At 53.7% G+C, this 19,760-nt stretch overlaps 2 gene segments (V, D, J or C); both read right to left on the bottom strand.

Annotated features, from left to right (window-relative positions):
• Positions 1 to 781: 781 nt before the first annotated feature.
• LOC142430581 (immunoglobulin alpha-2 heavy chain-like) lies at positions 782 to 2,286 on the bottom strand. The segment is given in 4 exon segments: positions 782 to 1,176; positions 1,295 to 1,618; positions 1,752 to 2,057; positions 2,265 to 2,286. Coding segments are annotated over 4 exon segments (1,047 nt in total).
• A 6,559-nt stretch (positions 2,287 to 8,845) lies between these two features.
• The window catches only part of LOC142430580 (immunoglobulin heavy constant epsilon-like), a 28,624-nt gene continuing 17,709 nt past the window's right edge, over positions 8,846 to 19,760 (bottom strand). Inside the window, 6 exon segments of the C gene segment in view lie at positions 8,846 to 8,917; positions 9,011 to 9,144; positions 12,990 to 13,319; positions 13,398 to 13,718; positions 13,795 to 14,109; positions 14,376 to 14,530. Coding sequence covers positions 8,846 to 8,917; positions 9,011 to 9,144; positions 12,990 to 13,319; positions 13,398 to 13,718; positions 13,795 to 14,109; positions 14,376 to 14,530 — 1,327 coding nt within the window.

The following is a 19,760-nucleotide window of genomic DNA, read 5'->3' as shown; positions in this document are numbered from 1 at the left end:
TGTGTGTGCATGCAAGCATGTGTGTATGTGTACGTGCACACCTATGGGCCTGTGTGCACACATGTGTGTGTGACTTTGTGTGTATGTGCACATGCCTGTATGCCCATAGAGCTGTGTGATGTGGGAAGTTGGGAAAAACTCTGCTCATTCTGTACACGTCAGTGAGCAGACCTGAAGACCGGGAAAACTTCTGGAAGTTTCAGGGCCTGGTCTGCATTCACTGAGCCAGTGAGTTGACAGCCTGGGCTTGCCTTTCTTTCTAGAGGCTCCCTGGAATCCAGCTCGGGCCATTCTCTGGGTACCCCCTCCAGTGATATTAGTTCCTGTGCAGCCTTTCCCTGTCTCCCCCTCCACTGGGGGCAGCAAGAGGGAGATTTTGGAGATACAGATGGCCACATTTCTGCCCACTCCTGTCCTTCTCAAGGCTCCATGACCATTGGGGTCAATTCCAGGCTGAGGCCACCCTGGTCTGCATCTGAATCCCTCTGAGCAATGTCTGTACACAGATACACACACGTACACACACATGCTCTCCCATTTATGCACACACGCGCATGCACACACACATACAATCCAGGGTGGGAAGGCATGTGGAGGCACTAGCTGAGCAGGGAAATTGAGGCCTGATTGGGTCAGGGCAGAGGGCTGCCCCATCTTCCCTGCCTCTGCCCTACCTGGGCATGCTGCCAACCCCCGGCATGGACAGACAGGTGGCTGGACGGAAGAGAAGGGCTTTTTTTCTGGTGGAACACAGAGTTTATTTGAGGAGCAGGGTCTGGGCTCAGTAGCAGGTCATATCCCCCTCAGGCATGACCAGAGAAACGTTGACTTTGGTGGGTTTACCAGCCAACTTGTTGATGCTCCTCTGGGTGAAGGCCGTCGGCAGGGCCTCGTGGCCAACCATGCAGGAGAAGTTATCTCCCTTCTTCCAGGCCTCGGCCGAAACGCGCAGCAGGCTGGTCACGGCATAGGTGGGGGTACCCTGGATCGGCTCCTGGCGGGCGTCCCAGGTCACATAGTCACTGGTGGGCACCTCATCTTTCTCATGCATCCAGCGTACCAGCACATCCTGGGGGCTGAAGCCACGTGCCACACAGGAGATTGTCACCAGCTCGTTCATGGCCAGTTCCTCAGCCGAGGGCGGCTGCATGTACACCTGAGGCTGGAATTTGTGCCCTGTAAATGAGAGAACAGGTCTGGCGCTGGGAAGGCAACCTTACCTGGACTCAGGGTCCTCTCAGTAAGCCCCACGTCACGGGGGCTGCACTCCTCTGGTCCAGCATCTGCAGCCTACCTGAGTTTTTGGAGATCTTGATCGGTGCCAGGCTTCTGGCCTCGGGGTGGGTTGCTGAACATGTGAAGACCTGGCCACGGTTCCAGGGATCTGCACAGCCAGGGAGGACGCTGGACACTTTGTAGCAGCCGCAGGAGTCCTGCTCAGGGGACCCCTGCACAGCATCCTTCCCGTTGGAGGGCTGCCAGGTGAAGGTGGCCCCCTCAGGATTCCTGAGGCCACTCAGTGTACAGGTGAGCTTGGCATCGGAGCCAACGAGCAGGTCTTCCAGGGCTGGTCGGCTCAGGGACAGGCGTGGCTGGCAGCAGCTGATTGGCCTTGGAACTGAACGAGACCAGAATGGGTGAGTGTTTGTCCCTAAGTCCCTCCCTTTTTCCCTCCAGCCCCTTCCGGTGCCCCCTCCCTCCTATCTTCTCTGCCACCCCTCACCATCCAGCTCTGTTGCCTGTCCTCTGACCTTTGCAGGGCACCCTGGCCACCTGGTCCGGGCTGTCGTAATGCTTCACATGGCACTGGAGGGCTGAGGTGTCTGGGCACTGGGCGGCTGGCAGTGTGAGCTGGCTGCTCATGGTGTACAGCTCCCCAGAGGAAGCCTTGACGGCAGGGAAGTCTGTGACAGTCACGCTACCCCCATTGTGTGTCCAAGTCACATTCACGGGTGCCGGTGGGAAGAAGCCCTGGATCAGGCAGCCGACGACCACAGTTCCATCCTGGGTGGCACTCGAGAGACTCAGTGGGAAGACATGGGGCGTGGCCTTCGGCTCTGGAGCATATAGGATAGACTGTCAGAGGGGCTGAACATGGCCCTGTGGTCTGGCCCATGGGCCCATCCACGTGGAGTGCTTATCAACCAGCACATAGCGCTGTCCAACCCCCCCTTTCTACTCCTGCGCTCCCCAGGATGCATGCAGGGGCCACACAGAGTACCCACGAAGCTGCCTAAAGTTGACATAGTTAGTGGGCCTCGTACCAGGGATTTGAACCTGCTCCATGGTTTAGCACAGCCCCATTAAGTATATGATCCATGCATAGATTGCTAGGCAGGTGCCAGGACAAGATACATGGCAGAGACCTTAGACAGAAACCTTGCAGGACCCATGGACAGGGGCCTCCGACTGGACTGGGGGCATGACCTGTGGGCAGAGACCTCAGGAAGGACCCTGGACACCATGCAAGGACAGAGGTCTCTGCCCCCCAGAGACAATTCATGGACAAAGTCCTCAGGCTGGGTCTGGATGTGCTCTATGGACAAGCCCCGGTTCAGGTTGCTCAGTTCATAAGCTTTGCCACTCACTGACCATGTTGAAAGTGCCCCATGCTACCGCACTTACTGTGAAGTGGGCACTCCACACTCTGGGACAAGGGAGGGTCCTGAGGGGACAGTCCCTGGGTGAGGCACAACCTTTGGCCAGATAAGTTTATGCCTAAATCTCAGTTAGTGTGGGGGCAGCACCAGGTAGTAGAGGGAGCCTCATTGTTTCCACCTCTCATGTTACCTACAAGGCTGCCAGGCAGACCTTCCTCCCCAGCACACGGATCCTACCATGGCCCACACACATGTAGACCATGGAGAGCTAGGGCCCAAATTCTGGGAATACAGCACTCTCCAACTATTTCCTCCCCCCCCCCCACCCACCTCTCCTGCTTACACGGGACCAAGTCCAGTGCAGCCAGTGGGCCTGGCCCAGTTCAGGCCAATCAGGCATGCATAGCAAAAATCCAGTTCAGCTCTGCCTAGCCAAGACCAGCCCTGAAAATCCAGCTCAGCTGAGCTCAGTCCACCCCAGGTCAACGCAGCCTTGCCAAACTCATTTAAGTTCAGACCAGTGCAGCTCAGACCAGTTCAGCTAAGCCCTGAGGACTATTCCAACCCAACCCAGCCCAGTCTAGCCCAACCCAGCAGAGCTTTCCCTTGCCAGCTCAGCCCAACCCACTTCAGCTAATCAACCCCAGTTCAGCCAAGCTCAGCTTAGCCTGGCAAAGCCCAGTCAGCCCAGTTGAACTCATTCCAGCCCTGCCCAGCTCAGCCCAACTGATTCCAGTCAACCTTCTCTAGCTGGGCCCTGTCAGTCCTGCTTAGTCCAGCTCAATTTAAGTAACTCAGCAGCCTGGCCCAGCTCATCCCAGTTTACCTCAACCAGCTAAGCCTAACTTAGCCAAGCCCAGTCTCATTCACCTTAACACAGCCCAGCTAGTGCAGCTCAGACCAAATGACCCTCCTCAGCCCAGCCAGCCAAGCTCTGACTGGCTCAGCTAGCCCAGCTAGGTCAGTCCAGTCCAGGCCAGCTCAACCCAAACTAACCCTGGTAAATCTAGCTCAGTTCATTTAGCAGAATTCAACTCAGCCCAGTTCAGCTCAGCTCAACGAGCCCAGTCTAGCCTAGCTCAGTTCAGTTCAGTTCAACCCAGTCCAGCTCAGCTCAGCTCACCCCAACTAGCTTAGCTCAGCTCAGAGAAGTTCAGTCTAGCACAGCCCTGGCCTGCATAGCTCACCCAGTCCCACCCCATCCTGTCCAGCTCAGGCTACTCTGCTCAGCTCATTCTAATCTAGTTTAACTCAGTCAGATCCCAGCCCAACCCAGCTTTTCTGGTCAACCCAACTCATCCCACATAAGCTGGTTCAATCCATTCTAGCTCCAATCAGCTCATCCCAGTTCAGCTTGGCACAGCTCAGCTCGGTCTAAGCTAGCTCTTGTAAGCTTAGCTTACTCAAGGAGCATAATTCAGTTCAACCCAACATTGTCCTGCTCAACCCAGCTCCCCCTAACTCAGCCCACCTCAGCCCAGTTCAGTCAGTCCCGCAGAGCCCAGATGAGTGCATGTGGATAGCTCAACATCGACTGGCTCAGCCCAGGCCACCCTAGCCAAACACAGTTTAGCCAGGTTCAGCCCAGTTTAGTCCAGCCCATGTAGCAGAGTTTAGCCCAGCCCCACCACACCTTTCTCAGCCCAGTGCAACTCGCTTCACTTATAGCCCAACCAAGCTCATCCCAGCCAAATCCAGTTTAGCTCAGATCAGCTCAGTCTAGCTAATCCAACCAGCCCCGCTCAGCCCAACCCAGCTCACTAAATTCAAGACAGATCAGTTTAGCTCAGTCAAATGAAGCCAGCTCAGCCTAGCTATCCCAGCTCAGCTCAGCTCAGCTCAGCTCAGCTCAGCCCAGCCCAGCCCAGCTCACCCTAGTCAGACCCTGTTAGTTCATCTCGGCTCAATTTAGCCCAGCTCAGCTCAGCTCAGCTCAGGCCAATTAGTCCAGTTCAGCCCAGCTCTGCATAGCTCACACCAGCCAAACCCCGCTCAGCTAGTCCAGCTCAACCCAGTGATCCCAGTTCAGCAGAGCACAGTCCACTCCAGCCAAGCCCAGTCAGCTCAGCTCAGCTCAGCTCAGTCCAGCTAGTTCAGTTCAGTCCAGCTATTCCACCTTGGCCCACTCAAGCTCACCCCAACTGAACCTAGCTCAGCTAGTCCAATTTAGCCAGCTATCTCAACTGGCCCAGCCCAGCCCAACCCAATCATCTCAGCTCTGTTCAGCTGAGCCCAACTAGTCCAGTTCAATCGAACCAAGCTCAACCCAGCTAGTCAAGTTCAATGAAGCTCAGCTCAGTCTAGCTAGTCCAGGTCAGCCCCATGATCCCAGCTTACTCCAGGGAAGCCCAGCTCAGCTCAGCTAGTTCAGCGAAGGCCAGATATCCCAGCTAAGCCCACCCCAGCCAAATCCAGTTAGCTCAGCTTAGCCCAGTCCAGGCCAGCCCAGCCCAGTCCAGGCCAGCCCAGCCCAGCCCAGCTCAGCTCAATCTAACCCAACTAACTCCAGGTAGACCCAGCTCAGCTCAGCCAGTACAGTTAAGCCTAGCTAGTCCAGCTCAGCCTTGCCCAGCCCAACCCTCCTCAGCCAAAGCCATCGACCTAGTCCAGTTCATCCTGACTAGCCCAGCTCAGTCCATTATATATCATTGCAGTCCACTCCCAAGTTAGCCCTGGAAGCCCAGCTTAGCACAGCTTACCTCATCTCAACCCAGCTCAGCTCACCCCAGTCAAACTCGGCTCAACCCAGATCAGTCCATTAGCCAGACAGTCTACCCCAGACTAGTGCTGCTTAACCCAGCTCAGCTCAGTCTAGCTTCGATTAGCTCAACTTAGTTTAATTAGCCCAGTTCAGCCCAGAAGAGCTGAGCCTAGCCTAGTCCCACTAGCTAAATTGAGCTAAGCTCAGTCTACCTAAGCCCAGCTCCAGTCAACATAGCTCATCCCAGCTCAACTCCACCACCCTGTTCAAATCAATCTAGCCTAGCTCAGTCTGATCCAGTTCAGTTCACTTTAGTTCACTCTGCCTCGCCCAGTCCATTCTAGCATAGTCTAGCCAACTTTCCTAGTCAGCCCTGCACACCACAGCTCACACCAGTCTCAATTTACCCAGATCAGCCCAGCCAGTCCAACCAAACAGAGCTCAGCCCAGTGTCTCATTCAGCTCATTCCAGTCATGTTCTTCCCCATGTTCAGCCCATCCCTACCCAGCTTTGACTCTCCTCTCACACCCACCTGCCCTGTGGTCTTCCTGGGTCTCCACAACCTCTCCTGCCTTCTTTCCCATTGGTGTGTCTGGTCTGGGTGTCCTTCATCCTCCTGATCCAGGAAGGCTCCGGAGTAGCTGGCCAGGGCTACACAGAGGCCTCATTATTTAGAGGTGGAGAAGGAGAACTAAGAGCTTTTGGGTCCCACCTGCTTAAGGTTGCTGAAGGGTCCCACCTTTTGCTGAGAGGGACCTTGGCATCTTGCTGGCCAGGCAGCGCCCACACTGCAGGTTCATTCCCTTGACCCCCAGCTTACCCACCTCAGAAGTGGCTGGAAGAGAATGTGAGGCCCAAACCTTCTCCAGACTCTGCCCTCGTGGCCATGTGGCTTCCGTGAATCTCTCTGCCCTGTGCTGGGCTAGGTGAGACTAGTTGGGGTGATATTGGGTCCGTATCTTCTGGGAGAGGTTGGCTGGGGGGGGAGGGTCTATGTGGCTGTATGTCTGGATCAGTGTGGTCACTCACTGACTTCCTGTTCCAGCAGACATGGCTACACCTCCACGTCATGTCTGGTCTGTGGTCTGGCTGTGGCAGGGCCAGGTGTGTGAGGCCCAGGCTGTATCCCGCCCCCACCCACTGATCCTGCCCTGCCTTGAGGCTGTGAGAGTTGGAGGCTAGGGGTATGATGGAACCATGATCCAGGTTGCTGACCACAGGATGGGGTTGGGAATAGATGTCAGGAAGGCGAAATGAAAATACACACTTAGAGACAGAAATAGGCCCAAAGATGAATATAGAGAAATTGAGCAAGCACTGAGCAGGATTCCAAGAGGATCAAGAGAGGAAGGGAACACAGAGGGAAAGGGCTTGCTTGACCTTAATGGGCACGAAATAACTGAGGCAGGGGGACAGAAGGACAGGGATTCTGACATGAAAGCCTCAGGGAAGACACTCAGGGAGACCTTCAGGGTGATGAAGAATGAGCCCTGAGCTTATGTGGTTAGAGCCGTACCAGCCGCCCCTCAGTAACTGCCATGAAGTGTGGTTTCTCTTTCCCCCACTAAACTGATGGGCAGCTGTTTGGGACTCATCCACATCAGAAGGCTCTACCTGTCTCAGAGGCCTACAGGTCCAGATTGTGCTAAGTTCCAAGGCATAGCCTTTCCCCACATACAGCCTGCCATCCCCACAGTTCTCTGCTCAAGGCTTTCCTCTCATGTGATCCTCAACCTGTAGCCCCGAAGAGACTGAATATGTCATGGCCTGTGTGCTAGTGTACTTTTGTTCATCCACCACTCCACCCCTGGCATCCTCCTCTGGAGAACATCCTTTCTGGGCACACAAGAGGGAAATTAGACCTTGTTTACATGAACATTTATTCATCAACTCACCTATCCATTTTCCTGCCCGTATTCATTCTTTCTGTAATCTGTCCATCCATCCATCCGTACATACACCAGCTGACCCAAACATCCATACATCCATCCTCTCATTGTCATCCAACCATATCAATATCCATCCATCCATGCATGCATAGTTGAGTTATGAAGACACACATAGGACCTACATAGTTTATGCACAGCACTGTTGACATTGGGAGGGAGAGTGAACAGTCAGGTGTAACAGGTAGAGGTAAGCTTTCCCAAGGCTGGGGAGCTTGCTCAAGATCCACTCTCTTCCTGCAGTGGTGACTGTGGTCTAGAGCAAGTTTCCCGGTGCAGTGTGATGAGGATGGATTGAGAGCCCCATGGTGAGCTCCCCAACCTGCTTCAATGCTACTGAGTCTCTCCCTAAGGTATACGTGGGTCTACGAGGTCAGTTCAGGAACTGGGCATGTGTGGGCTAGAGGTGTGGCCACTGACCCTGAGAAATGGGCCTAACAGCTCAAAATGTCTTATTGTCATTTTCTAATTATGGGCACATTTTCTTCCAGCTGATGATGACTTGGTCTCCTTCTGTGAAACTCACTCTCCTGAGGACTCAGTCTGTATGATGAAATCCATTGTCATGAAGAAACAATTAAGAGTATTTTCCTATTTTTATACCAGTTACAAAGAGGCCCTCCCCAAAGAGTGTTCTTGTGACCAGCAAATTGTGGAAGGGAACTTTACTAAGAAGCTCAAGTAGAAGGAAATAGAATTGCCAAGTCTAGGAGAAGACTTGTAGCCACCATGTGAACCTCATCAGAAATTCCCTCTTCATGTGGGGCTGTTCTCTCAGCCTCTCATCCCCAGGGCCTTGCCACAGTCCTGGATAGTCACAAGACTACTCTCTAGAATGACTTCTTTGCCTTCTCCCTCCACAGGGATACTGCACCAGGAGTGGACGGCAGGGATGGTGGGTGGAAGAGAAAGGTGAGGAGTGAGTAGTCACAGGGGAATAGGAGACATGGACTTGAGGGAAAGGTATGCCTGACTGATTCTGAGGAACAGGAGCTTGATTTTGGACTGGGCTCTGGACTCCAGGTTTGGCTCTGGACTCTAGATTCTGGTTTGGACTCAGGCTTTGAACTCTGGGTCCTTGGTTGGGCACTGTGTTTTGAATTGAGCTGTAGGCTCTGGACCCTGGGCTGTGGCCTGTCGACTCTGTGTCTGGGTTAGGTTGTAGGCTGTAGGTTGCTGGCTAGGCTGTGAGTTCTGGACATACATCTGTTCAGGCAGTTGTTTATTGGAAAAGAGTGATTGGGTGGGGTCCGATGTGATCAACACTCCTCCTCTCTGTCCCTCCCTCACAACCATTCCAGGTCACCCAGGAGCCTATCTCCCAGTGGGGGAGATAAGTAGAATCATTAAAGGATCCCAGTGGATTCTTTGAGACATGGGACTGGAAATCAGTCCATAGGAGCTCCCCTTGGGGAGTTCACCTGCTCCCTCTTTCTCTTCCTCCCACCTTGGAAGAGGGGGCAATCTTTGGGTGGTTGGTCCCTTTCTGCTCATACACAGGTGGAGAGTATGGTCCCCAAGGAATGCCGCTGGCCCTGGTCTGCATCAGCAGCCAAGGTGGCCAACACCAGCTTGGTCACCCCATCCAGCCCACTGGCTACAGGATGTTGCTGTAATCATGAGAGTCCTGGAGCTCCTTCTGGGCCACGGCTGAGAAGACCCACTGTACCTGCAAAAAGGTCAGAGGTGAGATCAGCCCATCAGACCGGCTCTCTGCTCCCTACCCTCACCCCCACCCCAGCTCAGTTGCCTGTGCCCTCACCTTGAAGAGAGTGATGGTGGCACCGTAGCTCACGCTGAGCAAGAAGAGAGTGATGAAGATGCAGGTGCCGGTCCACAACTCCTCGAGCTCCTTGCTCTCGTCCTCTTCCACACACAGGTCTTGAAGGTCTAGCTCTGGGGAGATGAGCCAATTAGTCCTGGCCCAAAACAGTAGCAGAAGAGGGAAGATCCCAGGCCTCTCCCTGGAGTTAGCAAGGGTTCGAGTCTTCTGTCCCAATTGGGAGCAGGGGAGGAGGGGAGAATGGAGCTTCTCACTGGTTGGAGCCCAGGGTAGTAGAAGCTCCATTTGGAAGACCCACAGTCACAGACCTTCAGTTGGTCACGGCCCCGTGGGAGCAGTCCCCATCCTCTGTCCTGTCCTGAGCCAGCAGCCTTCATTCCCTGGATCTCGGATTTGGCAGTTACCGGCCTCTTCTGACCGCTTCTCCCTCTGCCCCTTCCTAGACGGCCTTGAATCGATTGCCTGCGCACAGCCTCAGCTCTGCCTCTCCCAGGCCCCTGCTTGAGAAGGATCCTGCACCCACCAAGGCACCATGGCTCTCAGGCCTTCTTCTACATAGCTTCTGGAGCAACCATGCCTTCTTCTGATACATCTCACCTCATCCAGCATGGCCTCATTTCTGCCCTGGGAAGCCAGCTCCCTTTCTGCCCTGGGAGCGCAAAGCCAGCTCCCTTTGCCTCAGGAGCAGATCTGAGACCATAGCCCACTCAGGACATGGGACAGGCTCGGGCCCCATGAATCAACAAGTTAGGACCCGAACCTATACCTCACAATATCAGAGGTTCTTACTGTGTGGAGCCAAGGCTAGGTGGGTGAATTGACATCCAGGCTAGGGCCGAGCAAGCCCAGAGCATTCATTGACTGGGTCATGGCCACCCACACTGGCATGGTTCCTCTTCCTTCTGTCGCCCCACCCTGAAGGTAGGCCTTCTACAGTGGCCTAAGCCCTGGAGCCACAGAAGCACGCTCACCATTTCTCTCTTCCTCCTACCTCTGCCCTCAAACTATCTCCTGTCTCCATGGGCCAGACTGAGGTGGCAACCAATAGAAAGGGGAAGCCCTTCCCTCTGTCTCTCTGGCCTAGGGTTGAGTCCTCTCTCTCTTGTCCATGGCCCAGTGGGGAGAATAGGGAAGATGAAGGTCCCAGGGATCTCAGCTCGTAGGGCGTGCATAGTGCCCAGACATGTGCAGGCTACAAGGGGGAATTTCAGTGCCTGGGCACGGGCTGGCATGTCTTCGGAGCTGTGTGTGTAAGCAGTGTGTATATTGGGTGCCTGTATTTCCTGTGTGCATCTGACGGATGCTTCCGTGCTTGAGAAGGAGTCTTGGGACTGACCGCTAATGGGAAGGTCACCAGTTCATTTCCATGACTGCTCTGTTGGAGAATGAGGAGGCGGTTCATTCCATAAAGATGTGCAGTATCAGAAACCCTCTCGAGGGTATGTAGGGGCCCAAATGGCCTTGACATCAGTGGGTTTACTTTGGTTTCACTTGTGTGTGTGGTTGAGAGTGCATGTGTGTATTTGTTTGCATGTGATGGATGCAGTGGGTTTGATGTCTCTGTGTGTGATCCGTCTGGGGAATGTGTGGGTGTAATTTTGCCTGATGAGTATATGTGTGGTGAGTTTGTTGTGGGTGGTTAAGTATGATGGGTCTGAGATACATCTGTGTCATAGGTTTGGGGTGTGTGTGTGAGATGGATTTTTGACATGAGTATGTGGCGGGGCTAGTATGTGCAGACTTGTGTGTATTTGATGAGTCTGCATGTGCTTGCATGATAGATTGAGCATGTGTTTTTGTTATGGGCTTGGTGTGCATGCTTGTGATGGGCCTGTGGCCATGTGCATTACAGAGTCAGTGTGTGCATGCACACACGTGTATGATGGAGTTTATGTGGGATTTGATGAGCTTGGGGTGTATATGAGATATGATGAGCCTGGGTGTATGTGTTATTAGGTCTTTGGGTGTGTACCAGGTGGGCATTGTGTGTCTGTGTGTGTGCATGTGGTGGAGTGGTGTATACTCAATGTGGGTGTGACAGGTTTGGAATGTGTGTGCAGGCATGATAGTCTGGGATATGTGTCTAATGGGATTTGAGTTTTTGTGAGGGAGTTTGGCTGACTGTGGGGGTCTAGTGCTTGTGTATATGTGTGTGATAGGTTTGGTATATGTATGAAATTGTGAGTGTGTGTTTGCATAAGGGGCTTCAAGTGTATGTATACTATTGGCTTGATAGGGACATGTGTTATAGATCTAGGGTGTGTGGAGTATGTGATGGGCTTGGTGTATGTGTGTGGTGGGTTTTGTATATGTATAAAATTGTTAGCATGTGTTTGCATAAGGATTCTCAAGTCTGTGTATACTGTGGGCTTGAGAGGCACATATGTGATAGATATAGGGTGTGTGTGAGTCTGTGATGGGCTTGGTGAATGTGTGTGATGGGTTTGACGTGTGCATGTATGAGCGACTTGATGTACGTGTGTTTACATCATAGGTCTAGAGTACAAGTGCAGGTGATGGGCTTTGCGCACAAATATGCGATGGGACTGAGGTTGTGTGTAATTGTGGTATGTTTATGTGGGATGTGTAGTTTAGTCTCTGGGTGTATATATGATGGGTTTGTCATATATTCATGTATATGTGATGGGTTTGTCATATATTCATGTGGCATGAGTCTATATGTGATGGGTTTGCTATGATTGTGATGGTCAGGAGTGTGTTTGAATGGTGGGCCTGGTGTGTGTGTGCGTGTGTGTTTTGGGGGTGCACACAGCTTAAGTGATGTATAAGGTGGCCTTGGTCCCTCAGCCCTGGTCCCCAGGAGTTGGCATCAAACTCACCTCTTGTTCTGGGTGGGTTTCTCATCTCCAGTCACACACCCAAGGCCCAGAACAAGCTCTCTGTGTGTGCCTGGTGAGTGTGTGTGTGTGTGTGTGTGTGTGTGTGTGTGTGTGTGTGGTATGCAGACAGGAGAAGTTTGCTACTGGAGGTTAAAGTTACCAGAGAAACCTGTGAAGGATGAGTGGCCGCCCGGCTGGTCCGAGGTCTCTGTTGCAGAGCGCAGATGTGGTCTTCATGAGATGCTGAAGTGGCTGCCTGGAGCCCCGCTGTGGGGCTGGGGACACATGTGGCATGAAGAAGTGGGTGTTCCCATGAGTGACTTCGGCCCTTTGGCCTGGGTGTTGCCCTCAGGACTGGACCAGACCTGGAGTGGGGTGGGAATGGGAGGATATGGCTCTGAGTGACCTGGCTGTGGGGAGGGCGGGTCCGAGATCATGTCTTGTGCTAAGGTTTCCTGGTGGGGTTGTTGTGTGTGTCAGAAGGTGTGTGCATGGTAGGTTGGTATTGTGTGTATGATTGCGTGATGCCCTATGCAGTTGGGCACAAAAGGCAGTGGGTTCAGGGATGAGAGCCCCATATGGGACCATCTATGAGGGTCTCACTCCAGGAGTTTCCCACCTTGACGACGTTTGTCTGCCCAGTCAGACAGGATGCAGCCACTGTGAGAGCAGAGTGTGACTCTTTCTGGCTGGGCAGGCTCAGGAGAGAACGTGGCCACAGGGGCTGGGTCGAGGCCTCACTGGGCTACTCCTTAGAGTATCACTTATTCCGGTCCTTGGGACCCTTGTGATCAGGCCAGACCCAGAGTGGGGCGCAGAGGGCAGGTCTCATGAACTGGGCTAACAGACACTCTCAGCCACTTAGGTGGGCAGATGGTGTATCCTCAGCTCCTCTTGCTCCTACCCTGGGATAGCACAAGGCTCAGGGCCAACATCTGCTCACTTCCCTCACACCCCTCCCCCAAATAAGATCAGCCCAGGGTTCCAGATTGGCTCTGGGTGTTTATTGGGGTCGTTTCCTAGGGCCATTACACACCAAATGAAGGGTCTGACTAGCTTCCCACACCCTCTTCAGCAGACAGCACCCAGGAGCATCAGGGCAGGGATGTATCAGTTACCGGAGTCTTTCGACACCGTTTTCTCAAGAATCCTCCCATTCAACAGGGCCTCGTGGACCACACGGCAGGTGAACTTGTTGTTCTCCCAGGCGGGCTTCTTGACCTCCAGGAGGCTGAAGGTGAAGAAGGCACGTCGAGAGCTGCTGGTCGGGTAGGGTCCTGTGGTGTGGACGTGGCCCTGGTCTGGCTGCACGAGGGCCTGGTTGCTCAGCCACTGCACTGTGATGTCAGCAGGGAAGAAGTTCTGGGCTAGACAGGTGAGGGTTATCTTGCTATCATCTTCCTGGTTGAGTGCCTTGGACAAGAAGAGCTCGGGGGCCAAACGCTTGCCTGTGAGGGAACATGTGGAGTCAGCAGGGCCACCCCACCCGAGGCCCCTGGCCCCACCCTTGGCACCCGCAGGCTTACCCTGGGCCTTGGTAATCGACTGCTCTATTTCCCTGGGCAGGTCAGGATGGGACACTGTGCAGCGGTAAGTCTCGCCCTGGATCCAGTCCTTGGTGTCCACGGGCAGTGTGGACATGGCAGTGATCGTTGCATTGAGTTGCTCCTTGACAACTAGTCGGCTAATATTCAAAGGCTTCTTCCTGTCCCAAGACCAGGTCACATGCAAGTCCTTTTTACTGGTCAGGTCAATCACCAAGCAGACAAGCTTCGTCGAATTGTTGATGTACAGGTCGATGGGACTCGGTGGGAGGAGGTAGACGCTCACTCCCCGGGCTTCTGAATCTGTGGATGGGCAGGGTGATGTTATGGAGGCATGTATGAGACCCTGCACCCCCCTCAGACAGGGCAGGGACTGTACCTATGCATCTCCGGGCACTGGCGAGATAGGGTGTGCCGTGAATGGTGGCACGGCAGGTGTAGGTCTTTTCATGCAACCATTGGTCCTGGGTGATGTTGAGCTCACTGTAGGTGGAGGCCAGCTTGCCCTCTATCTTGGGCTCGGCAGTGTTTGGGTAGAGGTCCTTGGCCTCCTCCCCATTCACCAGCCAACTGACCTTGATGTCCCCCGGGGTGAAACCGGTGATGAGGCACAGCAGATGGATGGTGGACTGGGAGTCACCCCCAGGGTGGCAGGCGGTGTGGAAGAGCTTTACAGAGGGTGAGGTGGCGCAGACTGTGGGTGAGAGAGTTGAGTGTGAATGGAGGGCAGCCCTGTGGGTGGCCAGTGGATCTAAGGCCATCAGCCAATTTTAGCAGGAGTTTTGTTCACCTCCCTGACCTTGATGCTCCTCATCCCCCAAGGCAAGTCCCTTCTGCTCCTGCTTTTGTGGGGACAAGCGTGGGAGGAGACTCCTTCTCAGCATGTCAGTTACTGAAAGCTCTGCCTCTTTAACTGTTGTCCCTCTTGCTATTACTGTGGCTGCCGCAGGACGTGCTCACCTGTGATGTTCTTGTGGATGATGGAGTTGGATGGTTTGTGCTCCACTCTGCAGGTGACCTTCTCTTTGGTGAGCTCACCCGATACGGTCACCAGGCTCACGGTGCTGTAGTGACTGGAGGCCTCGTTGAAGGTGGAGGGGAAGACCACCTCAGTTCTGTTCAGGGAGCCTGTGCCCCAGGTTATTTCCACTGGTTCTGGGAGGAAGCCCGTAACCAAGCAGCCCAGGGTTTTGGGAGTTTTGTCATTGCAGCATGGTGCCAAAGGGAAGACGGAGGGTCCCTGGGTAGAGGCTGTAGGGACAGAGTCAAGGTTCAGCACTGGTTGTAACCATCATCCCCCAAGGGCCAAGCTGACTATTCTCAGGGCCTGTGTGTTGGGTGATGGGAGGGCTTGGCGCACAAGAGTGTGGTCCTTTCCCAACTGTCTGACACCATGTCTTTCCCCACAAGCCCAGGCCCAGGACATCTGATGACTGGATTCCCTCCATCCCAATCAGAAACTACTGATTTGTTACTACCTTCATGGGATACCACCCTTGGCCCTAAGTTACTGGACCCTGGGAGACTTCTCCCTGAGGATCTGAGGGGATGGCTCATTCACCAAGGCTGAGGATTGTTGGACTTCAGAGGCCACTCTCTCCAGGAATAACCATGCTGTCTCACAGACCCCCATCACACCCTGGAAACCCAGAACCCCCTGCACCCCCACTAGGAATCCGCAAGCTCTTCCCTCTGCCTATCCACCTGTAGACCCTAGACTGGCCTTTTGCCCACAACCCATAGATCCTCTTTAGGGAGTATGGATCAGAGGACCCCCCTCAAGAATCACCTCGATATCCTTGTAGGTTCACTGTGGGAAGTCCCATTGCTGCCCACTCTGGCTCGCTGCTTACTCAGGACCTTGGGCTCAGCTTTTCAGCATCCAGACCACTCTGCCTTGGTTGGTTCCTTCATCTCACACTCACCTGACTGGCTAGTCCTCCAGGTGTTCTCCCCTCCCTGTTGGCCTTCACCAGTACCTGAACTACTCATCTTTCTGGAAGGGGCAAACTGGCCCTAACACCCATGGAGAAAGGGTAAAGACCCTATAAGTCCTCCTGTAAATCTCTTCTTCCAAACATCATGCTGGTGGGCATACATGCCAGCCCCCGATCTTCCTTGGAGCCCCAGATATGCCGCCTCATCCTACCCAGGATTCCCAGCACAGCTCTGCACTGAACCTGGTGGAAAGTTAAAAAAAAAACCCACAGTGCCGCTCTCACCACTCCTCTCAGCTCTGTGCACACTCTGCCTAGTCTGGTCTGCCCATGCCAGTTCAGTTTAACCCAAATTAACCCAGAGCAATTCAGTTTAGCCCAATACATTTCAGCCAAGCCCAGCTCAGGTTAGCCTGACTCTGTGCATGAAATCCAGTTGAGCAGAGCCCGAATGACCTCGCATTAAAGTCATCAGAACTGAACAATGACAAATCAATCCAGATGAGTTTTGCTCCCCACAGTTCAGCCCAATTTAACCCAGGTAGACCAGCTAAGTCTAAGTCAGTTCAGCTCAGCCTTGCTTGATAGTAGCTGCCCTCATTCAACCCAGTGCGGCCCAGTCCAGCCAAATCAAATAGATGCGTATTCTGTCCAAGTAGAGCTTAGCCCAGCCTCATTCATTCCAATTTAGTTCAAGTAGTTTAGCCCTACCTAGCTCAGTTCAGATTATCCCAGCTACTCCCAGTGCAGTAGCTTAGCCCAGCCTAGGCCAGTCTAGACCACTCGAATCAAGCCAAACCCAGATCAGCCCTACCCCATCCAGCTCAAAGCCAGATCAGAGTTGGCTAGCTCAGGCCAGACCTGTTCAGATTAGCTTTACTAAACCAAGTCTGGCATCCATCTCAGGCTAGTCCTGTCTAGGCCAGTCCAGGCCAGTGGAATGCAGGTTAGCAGGTACAATTAGCCCAGGCCAATTCAACCCAACTGAGCCCAGCTCAGCCCAGCAGAACTCAGCCTAACCCAGCCTTGTTCTCCCCAGTCTGCTTCAACTCTGATCAGGTCGGCCAAGACCAGTCCAATCTGCCTAGTCCAGTGCATTCTAGCCCAAGTCAAGTAGATTTGGGTTAGCTTAGTTCATTTCAGTTCATCTGAGTGCAGCCCAAGTCAGGCCAGACCGTCCTGCCTGGCCCAGTTAGACTAGTGCAGCCCAAGCAAGCAAGACCGGTCAGAACAGCCTAGGTCAGCCTAAGTCAGGCCAGCCTAGCCTGCCTGAGTCAGCTCAGCCTATCCCAACTATTCCACTGAGCAAGTCACCCAGGCCAGGCCAGGCCAGGTCACTTCAGCTTAGTTGAACCCAGCTATGCTTACTCCAGACAATCTCAGCCAAGTCCAGCAAGCCAACCTTAACCTAGCCCAGGCCAGTCCAGCTGTCTTCAATTCCACTAACCCAGTCTAGCCAAGCCTAGCTCAGCCCAGCCCTACCCAGTCTAGCTCACTTCAGTTCACATGATCCCAGCTAAGCCCAGTCCTAGACTTCGCATTCCAGCAGACCCATCCAAGTTCAGCCCAGTCCATCTAGCCCTTCCTAACCAAGCCCCATCCAACCCAGTCCAGGCGAGCCCAGGCCATTCCATTTTACTCCAGTGTAGCCGAGCCCAGCTCAGTTCAGTATAGGCCAGACCAACCCAGCCCAGCCTCGCGGGCACATCCTTGCTCAGCTCAATCCAGCTTAACTCAGGACAGTTTAGCCCAGCTCATATGTTTTCAGCCAGTCCAGCACACCCCATCCTAGCCCAGCACAGCAGAGCTCAACATTAGCCCAGCCCACCTCATCCCAGTTAGTCTAGCTAGCCCAGCCCAGTCCAGTAAAGTGTAATCTAGCCCAGATTAGCATATCCCAGTCCAGCTAACCCAGCTATCTCAGTCTCCAGTCAGCACTGCCAACTTCACCTCAGTACAGCTCAACTCAACCCAGTTTAGTGCAGCTCATGCAAACCAGTCAAGTCCATCTCAGTCTAGCCCAGCCCAACCCAGGCTACCTCAGTGCAGTTTTGTTTAATCAAGACTAGTTGATCCCATCTCAGGCCAGCTCAACCCTCAGCTCACACCACCCAAACAAAGGCAGGCCACACTCAGCTCAGCTCCTATCAACGATTCAAGTCCATACCAATCTAACTCAGTGCAAACCAGATCAGATTTGCCCAACCAAACTAGGTCAGTCATCCTAGGCCAGTCTAGCCCAATTGTGTAGAGCTCAACTAGCCCTGCTCAGCTCAGCAGAGCTCAACCTAACTCTTCCTTGTTTGGTCCAATCAGTCTATTGAATGCAGAATGGGCCAGCCTAGTGCAGTCCAATCTGGCCAGCCGAGGTCAGCACACTACGGGGCAGTTCAGTTTAGATGAGTTTCGTTCACTTCTGTTCACATGATCAGAGTTCAGTTTAGGCTAGGCCATGCCAGGCAAGACTAGCACAATTCAACCAAATCAGGATAGGCAGGTCATTCCAGGGCAGCCAAGGCCAGATTAAGCTAGCACAGCCGAGGCAGCTCAGCCTAGCCTAGCTCAATTCAACCCAGTAAGCCCAGCCTAGCCAAGACCATGTCAGCCCAGCCCAGCCCAGCCCAGCCCAGTTCAGCCCTGGAAATCCAACCTAGCCCAACTAGTGTCTTTTCAACAGCCCAGCAAAGCCCAACACAGAGTAGCTCAGCCCAGTCCTGGCCCACCTCAGTCTACTACAGCCACCCTGGCCTAGGCCAGTTCAACTTAGCCTAGCCAAGACTAGCATATCCCAGTCCAGGTACCCAAGCCAGGTCAGCCTAGTTTAGTCCAGCTCAGGCAAACCAGTCCAGTTCACATCAGTACAGCCCTGCCCAGATAAGGCTAGCTTAGCCCAGCCCAGTGCAGCTCAGGCTAGCCCAGGCCTTCTCAGCCGAGCTTGCTAACCCAGTTCAGTTTAACCTAGATAAGACAAATATAGCCCAGCCCCGTTCATCAGCCTATCCCAGCCCAGCCCAGCCCAGCCAGCCCAGGACAACCAGTCAAATCCAGTTCAATACAGCAAGGTCACCAATGAAGCAATGCAGTTCAATCTGATGAAGTAGACTAAGATAATCCTTATAGCCCTATCCAATTGTATCTAGCTTCCTCTGTCTAGTTCTCCTCAGGTTAATTTAGGTCAGCCTGTCTTAGCATAATCCTGAACATATCAGCCAAGTCTCAGCTAACTCTTATTAGATCAGTTTCAATTGCTCTGTCTAACTAGACCAGACAGCCTACCCACCATAGGGAAATCTATCTCTTTCAGCTCAGTTCAAGCTCAATTAAGCATTGTTTGGGACAGCCCAGTTTAGTCTAGCCCAGTCCAATCAACAATAGCCCATCAAATCCACCTAACCCTAGCTTATTCAAACTAGGCAGAGTCTAGCCGATCCCAGCCTAGATCAGCCAGGAATGACTGAGGACTACCCAGAGTGCCCACTTTGACCCACCTGAGCCCATGACAGTGTATTGGCATTCATATAGCATAGTGCACTCTGGTAGCCATGCTGAACCCACCCATCCCAGTCCTACCTAGCTGGATCCAGGCCATCCTGTTCTTAGGCAAAACAGCCAGACTCAACGTAGCCCACTTTGGCCCAGGACAAAAAGCTGTAGCCCAGAAGCTGTAGCTCAGGCCTGCTTCCATCATGCATTTCAGCACAGGGACAGTTCCCTGGTGCTACATGTCCCTCCAGGAACTAGGAAGGCAGGCCCCAGCTCCAGCCTGTAGAGGCCAGGTCTCCCCCATCCTGCCCCAGCCTGACTTAGATCTCGAGGGAACTTGGAGTCATCCTTAATTATCTTCCCTGTCCCACCCGAGGTCTTGGCCTCTCCAGGTTGGCATCAGGCAATCTCCTGCCTCCTTGATGCTCCATGCCCTGATACAGGGGATAGATGATGGAAGGTCACTCCCAGTGACCAAGAGTTGCTGTCCACATGAGGGAAGGGGACCGCCGGGATGTACGCTCCTTCCCCAGCCACCGCAGGTTGTCTGGTCCTCACCACCACTCGCTTGCTTCAGCCACTCTGTCAGGACTCCCAAGGCCGCCAAGATACTTGAGGTGTGGCCTCCCAACTGGCTGTGTTTGTCCCCAGGCTCCAGGGATACTCTGAAGACTCCTTCCCCGGAGCTGCTCCCAGACAGAAGCCGATTGTTAGAAACCATTGCTGTTATTTTTACATGCAGAGAGGAGGGCTGGGGAGGTAGGGAGCTTTGCCTCAGTGCTCTCAGCTAAAAATGGGGTGGGAACCCCCGGGGCCCCCTGCAACCCTGGAAGTTCCCTTTTCTGTCTGTTCTTGGGAAGTCTATTGAGGGCAGAGGGGTCATGGGAAGGCTGGACTCAATGGCCCTTTTTGGAAGCACCCTAGT

Source organism: Tenrec ecaudatus, chromosome 17 (genome assembly GCF_050624435.1).
Source record: "Tenrec ecaudatus isolate mTenEca1 chromosome 17, mTenEca1.hap1, whole genome shotgun sequence".
Taxonomy (NCBI): domain Eukaryota; kingdom Metazoa; phylum Chordata; class Mammalia; order Afrosoricida; family Tenrecidae; genus Tenrec; species Tenrec ecaudatus.
This window is presented reverse-complemented; position numbering and strand designations above follow the sequence as displayed.